Source organism: Mastomys coucha, unplaced genomic scaffold (genome assembly GCF_008632895.1).
Source record: "Mastomys coucha isolate ucsf_1 unplaced genomic scaffold, UCSF_Mcou_1 pScaffold20, whole genome shotgun sequence".
NCBI classification, from domain to species: domain Eukaryota; kingdom Metazoa; phylum Chordata; class Mammalia; order Rodentia; family Muridae; genus Mastomys; species Mastomys coucha.
The window spans coordinates 133901395-133911946 of NW_022196903.1; the positions used below are offsets into that span (position 1 = coordinate 133901395).

The following is a 10552-nucleotide window of genomic DNA, read 5'->3' on the forward strand; positions in this document are numbered from 1 at the left end:
CCATGAGCATAGAGGTTTCTGTGGTAGTGTGGCCCACAATAGGCTGTCCTACACCCATGAGCATAGAGATGAATATACAGGCAGCAGTAATTGGACTAAGGAGGAGGAGGAGGAAGAGAAGGAAGAGGAAGAGGAGAAAAGAAGGAAGGAAGGAAGGAAGGAAGAAAGAAAGGAAGGAAGGGAGGAAGGAAGGAAGGAAGGAAGAAGGGGAGGAAGGAAGGAATAAGGGGAGGAAGAAGAGAAGGAGGAAGAGGAGAAAGGCAGGAAAGAAGGGAACAAGATGGGGAAAGAGGAAGGAGGAGAAGGGAGGAGGAAGAATTCATCAAGTGGGAGGAGCGTATGTAGAGGCAATAAAAACCAAGCTGGAGGGAGACATGGAGTGGATGTGATCTAAACACATTGTGTTCATGTATGAAATTACAAAAAATGTAAAGATTTTAAAAGTTAAAAAATAGAAAGGTTTATAAATTACCTACAACTAAAAAATAACATAATTGAGTTGATTTGAAAGATAAGACAGAATTTTAAAAAGTGGGAACTAAAGATCAACATATTGAACTCACCAAACGAAAAGTTGGTTCTTTGAAAAAATAAGATTAACAAACCTCTATCCAAACTAATCAAAAGAGAGAATATCACAAAATAAAACTAAAGTTAGAGATAAAGGGAAGATGTTTCAACAGATTCTGGTGAGGTACAAAGGATTATTGGGAAATATTTTGAAAACATTCAAAAGAAAAATCTACAAAAGGGGACAATTTCCTAGATGTGTATGGCTTTTATGTGTTTAAATACAAATCATGCCAAAAGGTCTCCACAATCACCGCTGACCACACCAGCATCAGGAGTTGATACAAACGGCAGATCATGACAAAGATGCAAAAAATAAAAAAAGGTTCCTCACTTACACAGGCATGCACTGTGTTGGATCCTGAAAAGCTACAGAGCTTGGTTTTTGCAATAATCTTCCCCAAATACATAGAAAGTAGGACCAAAGATGCACAAAGTTCTGGCTGCCTGGTTGGAAACACTATGTCAAGCCATCTCTCAGTTAAGATTCCTTTCAGGGAAGTATTCATTTGAGGAGAAAACAAGTTCCTGCCTCTGTCAAACAAACGGGATAGTAGCCTGGGACATCAGAGGTGCGTTTTCACATAATAATATGAATCCAGTTAACACTGTGCAGAATTAACATTGATTCTGTTGCCTCTGTCTCTATTACAAGGCAGAGAAACTGGATCATTTACCTCTGCATGACTTCTACTCTGGAAAATGGCTGCCACAGCCAGGAGCTAAGGAATGGCCCCTGCAGTGAAAGTTCCCTAGGAAAGGCTAACAGAAAGAGAGAGATTTCAAATGTCACCGCCCTCAGTCGACTTCTTTCCAAGGACGGTTTTAAATTGGACTCAGGTTTTCATGATGCTGACCTCTTATGTAAAATTATTCCAACTCTTCCCCAAGAGCACTAGAAAACTTTGGTTACTTTTCTCCGGAAATCTATCCTAACCTTTTTCTTGGCATAGGCTATTCCACTCAATGTTGAGGGGTCTGCTTCTTTTTCCGCCTGGACCCGTAAAAGGAAGGAGTCCCATGTTTCTTGCTCATTTCCTGAGTCTTCATCACCATCTTCATAGACTTCTTCTTCCCATTCTAGCACTTTGCCCCTTTTGTCAGTCCCCATCCGCTCACGAGTTTTGGATAAGGTTCCTACTTTCTTGTTTTTCACTAATATTTTGAATTTTAGTGCCTATAAAGAAACAGTTGGAAATGAGACATATGTATCAGCAAGTCATCACTGTGAGCTTAAGAAATATTCCAACATATGGACAATAAAGATAAAGTGGGGCTGAGTCTGGGAATTCACCTACAGTAGCAAGGTATGGCAGAACCTCATGTTTCATAACATTATTCATGCTCATTAAAAACAAGTGACCACAATTCACTCTAAGAGAAGCCTATTATGATGGGGGTTTACTCTAAGTGATCAGAATTCTTTCATATTCACAAGTTGCTAAATTTGAGATAGGTTGGAAAAGTACATTGAAATGTTTATCGTACTGCTGAAGTTAAATGATTACTACTTCTGGCAGTAGAAATGATACTCTCATCCAATATTAAAACAAGTGGGATCAGGTATATGAAGATGTCCATCAGCCTGTCTGACATCTAATATGGATTGCGTTCAAAACTTATAAAGCCTCTTCAGTTGTAACCGACTTGGTACCTGCAGTCCATCGAATCACACATGTGACAAACTTTACCACCATCAGGGATGGTCATTCAGTCTGAATTCATAGCCTTCTGATACATTTCTCTACTGTTTCAAAAATTCATTAATATATTTGGGTGCTTGCTGTGCTGCACACAATACTGAAATGTGTATTCTGAAGTTTCTCCCTAAGGAGACAGTAATCTTCCTTCCATCCATCAGCCCCTACATCTTGATTCTTCTTTAATGATGGCCCTTCCATAACTCTCTAAAATGCACTTTACAAAAATATGTTCTGTACCCACATGCCAAGGAGACAAGGAATGGTGCATCCTAAATGGATACATTTGGGGGATGTACTCCGCAATTAAGAAGTCAAAGTCTTAAATGATCTTTCATGACTCAAGTGTCCATTAACTGGATCCAGTCCTTCTTCATGGTATTGAATTTGCCCTTTCCAATTCTCTAGTGGACACCTGAGTCCTAGTTTTAAATCTGATTTGGGTTTTTCATGCTTTTTGGTGTTGGGTAAGAGCAGAAAAACTTATTTCATTGTGAAAGGGTGAAATCTACTATGACTCCCCACAGCTTCAGAATGGGTATTCTAATTGTATAGAAGTTTGTTGAGATCTATGGATTTGGGGTTAAAGTTTTAATAAAAGCTTTTTAAATCTTAGATTGTAGGGATAGAATAAGGCTAATGTGGCAAGTTCCCAGGTATTATCTCTCTCGCTGAAAACTGAACACAGCGTGAAAGGGGGGACTTTATTTTAATTACTCACTGATTCCTCAGAGAACATGTCCTTACTGTAGTGTGAAAAGCAAAACATCAGTGAAAGCTATGAAGTGGAAAGAAAAAGAAAAAAATTAAGGCAGAAAAAGAAAAGGGAAGAAAGACATGCTAATATAAGACAGTATTCTGAGAGAATTGTCTAAAGTCTTCCAGAACTGGATCATGGCTCTGAGCTCCATCTTTGAAGATTGTGTCCAGGCAGCAGTTTGCAACAAGTCTTACAATTTTTTCCACAACTGAACATACTTAGTCTTTGGCCATTTTTCAGATGTAAAAGAGTCATGGTTTTTCCATTCATCAATTTATTTTTGTTGTCTGTCTCAGTTCTATCATGTGAGCATAGTCATTTTAAAAAATCCTCACTCATTCAAATGCTATAAGGGAAAATATTCAAATACCACACACACACACACACACACACACAAAAATGCTACATTACCAAAACTGTAGGTACACTAAAATTCAAGTATTGACTATTAGAAAATTTTACTTGAGGAAAAGAAAGCTCGCTTATTCGATGGCATTGGGGTTTCTGTATCTGCTAAGGAAAACTAAAGGAAGTGGTAAGATCTTTGAATTTGAGAGAGCAGATGACACTGCATCCATGCCTAAACTAATATCAAAATAGAAGTGAACACTTTAAATAAAGAAAAAAGCAAAGAGATACTGGGTCCTATGTGTTGCTGGGGAAACAGGTAAGACTTATTCTGAGAGAGACCCATTTAGATCGATCAGTGGGAAGACTTGTGATGACCAAATGAGCAGCTCTCTGGAGCAGGAAGAAGAAGACGGAGATAGAAAGGAACCCTAGGGGCTAACTTACAAGGGAGGAAACTTACTACCAACTTGTTGATATTTTGAGTATGGATTCCGTTTACAACCGGAGCATCTCACCTCTTTCTTAACCTTTAGCTTATAAAATATATCAAATTCTCCATTATTATATTAAAATACCTTCACAGTTTGGACCCATGGAGGAAGTGATGAAGTCCATCATCAAAAATTGGATTTTACATCTATCTCTGCATTTTTTTTCTTTTCCTGCTGCTGTTCTAAAATATCTTGACAAAAGCCACTTAAAGGTGAAAGGGTTTATCTCAGCCTACAAGACCGTGTTACACTCCATCACGGTGGGTAGGTCATAGCAGCAGGAGCTCAGGAGAGGGTTACACAGCATCCACGATCAGGAGCGGAGAGCAGTGACCTGACGCACACTGGTCAATTCTCCACTTGTCTTGTCAGCCCAGGCTCCATTCAGAGTTAAAATGAGCCTTCCCACATCAGTTAATACAAGCAAGGCAATCGCCCCCACAGGAATACCCAGAATCCAACCCTCCCAGGTGACTCTAAATTCTGTCAAGTTGCGATTAACAAAAGCCACCAAAGTTTATGAATGTTTCTTTCTGCGTCAACGAAACAGAACATTCCTTGGGCAGCACATAGCAAAACCAGCTTCTCTATGAGATAATCAGAACCAAGCTCAATGCGGGTCTCTAACCTAGGTGCAAAGGTGATCACAGTCTGTTCTTTGTTTTCTTCTGATTTTTTTTTCCCCTTCACTAAGCTTCTTAGGCCAAGCTTTACCTCTGGAGATGGTAGACTATCTGGAAACTCGTCAAGCATGTCCGAGAGCAGGAAGTCTCCAAGGGTACTCTGCAGAATGTTAGCCATCACTTCCTGCTGACCAGGGGAGCAGTGATTCTCCAAGGACAGCACCACTGGGTAATCAGATGTCTAGAAGAGGAACCGTTGCTATGGTTACTCATCACAACTTCTAAATTCTCCTAATGCAGAGCATTTAAACGTTTATCTCGAAATTCATCTCCAACTTTTTTTTTTCAAAGCAAGCATTCTTTAAACTGAAAATTACTTTAGCATTTGACAGAGTGAAGACTTCAAAAACCTATGGGAAGGGGATCATTCTCACTTGCCTTGAAAGCCTGAGCAAAGCCTGAAACACCATTAGTGTGAAATTATTTCAATAAGTTATATAAGATCCATAGAAAGAAATGGCATACACTCATTAGCAAGAAATTGAAAGCCAGGCCTGGAGGCTTAGGCCTGTAGTCCCAGCTCCTCATGAGGCTGAGGGATAAAGATCCCACATTCAAGGTTAGCCTGTGCTAAAGAGTCTAAGACCAGCCAAGTGAGATCTTGTTTTAAGAAGTAAAAACAGAACTGTGCTATGGCTCATTGGTAGCATACTAGCCTAGCATGCAGAAGACCCTGGGTTCAAGATTCAGCGCTCAACCCTGCCCCACTCCTTGAAATCTGTGCAGCTGTATACACCACCATAGAAACTGCTGTCACATATGTTTAAGGGAAAAACATTTGCCTAGAAGACTCTGGGTGTTCAAAGTTTCCCGATGGCTCAGGAAGTACGCTTAGCTACAAAATAATGGTCTCATTACAACACTTTAATACATTTGTATCCTTGTGCTTGGTTTATATTCATACACATACATACATACTTCACACACACACACACACACACACACACCACCCAAGTATTATTTACTGTTTACCATGAATGGGATTTCCTTTTAAATTTCACTTTCAGTTAGGTCATTAGTTGGTTTTTTGTTTTCTTTTGTTTGTTTGTGTTTTGGGGGGTTTTGTTTTTGTTTTTGTTTTTGTTATTTGTTTGTAGTTGTTGTTGGTGGTGGGTTTTTTGTTTTGTTTTGTTTGTTTTGTTTGTTTTTTGTTTTTTGTTTTGGTTTTTTGTTTGTTTGTTTTGTTTTTGAGACAGGATTTCTCTGTGTAAGCCCTGGCTGTCCTGGAACTCACTCTGTAGACAAGGCTGGCCTCGAACTCAGAAATCTGACTGCCTCTGCCTCCCGAGTTCTGGGATTAAAGGCGTGTACCACCACTGCACAACTAGGTCATTTGTTTATTTAAAAAATGTTACTAATTTTTACTTAGATTCTTGTACTCTATAAATTTACTGAATCCATTTACTAGTTTTCAGAGTTGTTTGTAGAATGTTTTGGGATTTTTGAGTTTTACATTTATTATCATATCACCTGAAAATAGAGAAACTTTTATTTCTTCCTTCATAATTTAATGATCTATTTTTACTTTTGATATGCATTGAGTGTGTGTGCACACTCATACATGCTTGTGCATATTCTTGTCATGGCACATGTGTGGAGGACAGAGGACAACTTGAAAAGTTGGTTTTCTCCTTCATCATGTGAGTTCAGAGATCTAACTCAGTTTGTTAGTCTTGGTGGCCAGCACATTTGTACGCCAAGCTATCTCACCAGCCCATTGTCTTATTGTTCTTGTCCAATTGCTCCTCCCTATTGTTTGGAGTTTTAGAAAATTTAGACTTTTACATCCTTGTGAAGATTTTGAATTTTACGAGTGTGCCTATTGCCTTATAGTACCTAGTTATCCTAAGTTAAGTGATAGGTGTCATTCAACATATAGGAAGAGCATCTGCAGCAAGTGGAACATTGAGTACTGAGAACTTTAGATGTAGCTGAAAAGCGAAACAAACCCTGAGTGAATAGGGACAGAGGTCACGGAAAAGCAATCATGTGAGGCCCTGTGAATCAAGGGTCAAATCTAGATTTTGTTCTGAAAAATCTTTGCAAGTGAGCATGATGTAGCTGACTACAAAGTCATTCTGAAGTGTGTGATGGGTGAGAAATAAATATAAAGCTGTGAATTCTGATTCATATTTTACAGACTAGCTGATGTAGTCACAGGGAACACTGAGTTTATTGAACCTCTATGTTTTCTTTTTGTATACATTTAATGTAATTACTGAGGAAATTTGACTTAAAGCTCCTTGACTGTACAACAATTGCAGTTTGAAAGAAATCAGCTGTGTTAAATTTTCAAAACAGACTATCTGAAGGGACTATCTGAAGCCATTAGCAAGCTTAGAAAAATAGAGCCAAGTAATACGCAAAATTCCCTTAAAAATCAGTTAAAAAGAGATAGCTAAAAATCACCCCAAATCCGATTAGACTTGTAAAGTGAGCTTAGTTCTTCTAAACATAGGTATTCTGAGCTGTAAGTAATGGATTAGTCTTAAATTGACTAATCCTAAAGTGTCCCTCAGAACACTATGTGTTATCACTGTTGTAGCAAAAAATAATGTCAGCAATTGAGGTATTGGATTGTTGACACATTTTATTTTATTTTTGTCTTAAAAGTAAAATATTTTTAAAGTTTCATGGTTTCTAGATCAGTATATCAAGGTTTGGGTTCATAACAGATAAGAGAAATAAATACATTTTTAGCATAATACAACACACACACACACACACACACAATGAAACAAGAAGTCCCATGAACACTCACTGCTTTTCACTTTGATAAGCTTACCTTTAGCTACTAAATACCAAATGGATTTTGATACCTATCATACCTCATTGATACCTCACAATTTAAAATATTACAGATTTAAAGTAAAGCCGTGCTGTGTAGCATTTGGGAGCAGTGCTGTCTTTAAATGCCTACATGGGAGACGCGCACGTACCACAAAGGCGTACTTGTTGATTGCTTGGACAACAGTTTTGAAGAGAAGCTTGCTGGTGAAAGTGTAGCCATGGTACACAATGGGTTCGTTTTGAGCTCCATCCCAGCAGTCAATCTCCAGACTGCGGCAGCCTTTCACGAGGGCACTAGCAAAAGGCAGGGAAAACACAGGTCACACCTAGACCGTGAACTGTGAGGAGAATAAGATCAAAATGTTCAGACTTTTAAAATAAATGGATAAGCCAATTTGTTATAGAGAGAAGTTTTGGCTCCTAGAAACTTGCAACCTTATAAAATAGAAACACTCTCTTTGTGTCTGTCATACAAATGGTCTGCTCCCACCTAGTCATACAGGTTACTCTTCATTGCTCTTCCCACAAAGCCAGTATGTACTGGGGAGGGGGCTGCCTCTAGTTCTAGCTTTGAAGCCTTTGTCGGCAGCCCATACACTCCTGCTAATGGTGATTGCTACCACTATTGACTTTGTCATAGTTGCAATGAGATAACAAACAAAACCTTCTGGAAATCAAAAACTGCTCTAGCAAAGTTGTATCTTATTCTTTTCATCACATCAAGTTTTGGGGAGGTGAAAAACACAGTGAGAAACAGAATGGGGGAAAAGAAATTATGGCCACAGCCAGTGAAAGAGTGAGCTTGGCAACCCGGCAGGCATGCTTGCCTGCTCACAACACCTCATGCAAGGACAGCTCTAATCCTAGTCCAACTATACAGGCCAGGAAGCCTGCAGCTCTACACACCAGGACCTGCAGCTCTACACACCAGGACCTGCAGCTCTACACACCAGGACCTGCAGCTCTACACACCAGGACCTGCAGCTCTACACACCAGGAAGCCTGCAGCTCCACACACCAGGAATTGCAGCTCTACACACCAGGAACTGCAGCTCTACACACCAGGAAGCCTGCAGCTCTACACACCAGGAAGCCTGCAGCTCTACACACCAGGAACTGCAGCTCTACACACCAGGAACTGCAGCTCTACACACCAGGAACTGCAGCTCTACACACCAGGACCTGCAGCTCTACACACCAGGACCTGCAGCTCTACACACCAGGACCTGCAGCTCTACACACCAGGACCTGCAGCTCTACACACAAGGACCTGCAGCTCTACACACCAGGAAGCCTGAATACCTGCTCATCTACGTTGCTTGGATGCACAATCTCTTTGGAGAAAATGTTGAGTGACTGTTTCAGAATGAACCGATTTCACAGCTTTCTCCAAACTGAGGAAAATATATTCCTACTTCTTCTCAGGTCTAAAACTGATTTGATTTTCCATCTATCAAATAAATCAGTTTCTTGATCTACACATAAATTGTATCTTGGGTTTTGAAGTCAGTTGTACCCACTGGGTTTAAATGGATTTTCAATGTCCTTACTCAAAGAGAGTGACATTTTAATAAACATATACCTTTACTTAAACAGTGGCAACTGAAGTAGATTGCATTCAGTTTTTTCACTGACTTGATAACGGTGAATGTGCACAAACAAAGCTGTTGCTACAGTCCTTGGGGACATCTTTGGGCCATCATTTCGTGTCGGTGGGAAATAGGTGTGGCTTTCATCAGAGTTTACTACATTTTCTCAATTTAATTATAAAACATTGTTTTATTTGGATCGGAATACAGTTCAGGGGTGGAGTGCTTTGCTAAGAAGAAGGAAGCCTAGCTCAGGATTACAAATAGTTCAGGGAGTCATTCAAATGTGCAGAGTAGAAATAAGACACTATATTCACATGCACACACAGTTGCTTTGAACTAAATACACTTTTCTCCTTTTGTTTTCCTGTGTCCAGGTCAGGACTGGGGGTAACATGCCAACACAAAGGCCAGCACTGCTGACACTGTGCACAAAAGCAGTCCACCGCCGTTGGCTAGGCTCCCCCAGTGTCCACTGGTCATTGTGCCCTGAGTTCCATGAGACTGAAGAGCCACACTCTCACACAGTCTGATACACAATCAACTATTCATCAGTGTTTTGTGTTCATATGAGAAAAGAGCAGGAGTTCTGGTGCCTACCAAGAAAAGGAAAACAGACACAGCTAAATTACATCCTTGGAAGAAAAAGCTCTGTATAAAGCCAGGCTGAGTTGAAGCACCAGAATGCTAGAAGACACTCATTCGAGGATGAGTTGAAGCAGTTCTCTTGTCTAAGCATGAAACTTCTCTGTGGAGAAAAGGCTGAAGGCCAGACGTTTGTTATGACATCCGTTTTCTCTAGGTGACCTATTCTTGGGTGGGGGTGTATTGAGTCCCACAAGATGCCTACCAATGCCCAGAAATGGTTTTGGTGGCCACAAGTGGGCAAGGCAATGTGCTTTAAGCTGGCACCATGGAGGCACAGAGAGGAATGTTCATAAACGTTCTACCGTGCACAGCATGGACCACTACCACCAAGAAGCATTTGATTCAAACACGAGAGTGTGAGAAAGGCTGACTCCACATCGTAATCACATGGAGGTGGGACCGTGGCTCCAGCATAGCATGCCTGTATCAATCAATGTCTCCCCCAACAGTGTACCAGGTGATCATATGAGAAGATATACCCTCCAGGACAAACCCTTCTCTGGGTACCATCCTAGTCCCTCTCTGAGGAGCTGAGTTGAGTGCAGCAAGGAAAGACTTAGAGACTGAAGACAAGTCAGTACACTGCATTCAGAGAAAAGATAACATTGTGTGCTCCTTGGGGCAGCTCCGTAAAAAGAGAATGGGTAGATTTGCTGTGTCTTGGAGGCATCACCAATACAAACTAAAATATTTGTTGGGGTTCTGAGGACAGTAATTTTGCAATGCTTACCTCATTACCCAGATGTGTAGTGATGGACCATATTGTCAAGCCACAGAGCTATGGTCCATGTTTTCCTATGTTAAAGGAACATGACAGGAGGGCTCCGAGAAGGGAATTGCTGAACCACCATCAATCCCCACAGAGCCAGCTAAGGTGCTAATTTTAGGATCCTTAAACTGGGGTAAGGTTGTATAGAATTATAAATGAACACATTTCTTGGCTTTAAGGCTTTATATATACATACACACA

General features: G+C 40.4%; 1 protein-coding gene across 10 annotated transcripts in view; it reads right to left on the bottom strand.

Moving 5' to 3' along the window:
• Plcz1 (phospholipase C zeta 1) overlaps positions 1-10552 on the bottom strand; it is a 55235-nt gene that overhangs the window by 20513 nt on the left and 24170 nt on the right. For 9 of the 10 annotated variants that reach the window (XM_031383736.1, XM_031383737.1, XM_031383732.1 and 6 more), the window contains 3 exons: positions 7495-7639; positions 4587-4736; positions 1508-1747 (listed from right to left, as the gene is read on the bottom strand). In XM_031383736.1, coding sequence (XP_031239596.1) covers positions 1508-1747; positions 4587-4736; positions 7495-7639 — 535 coding nt within the window. The remainder of the gene's footprint in view (positions 1-1507; positions 1748-4586; positions 4737-7494; positions 7640-10552) is intronic. The other variant, XM_031383733.1, reaches the window with a different exon arrangement.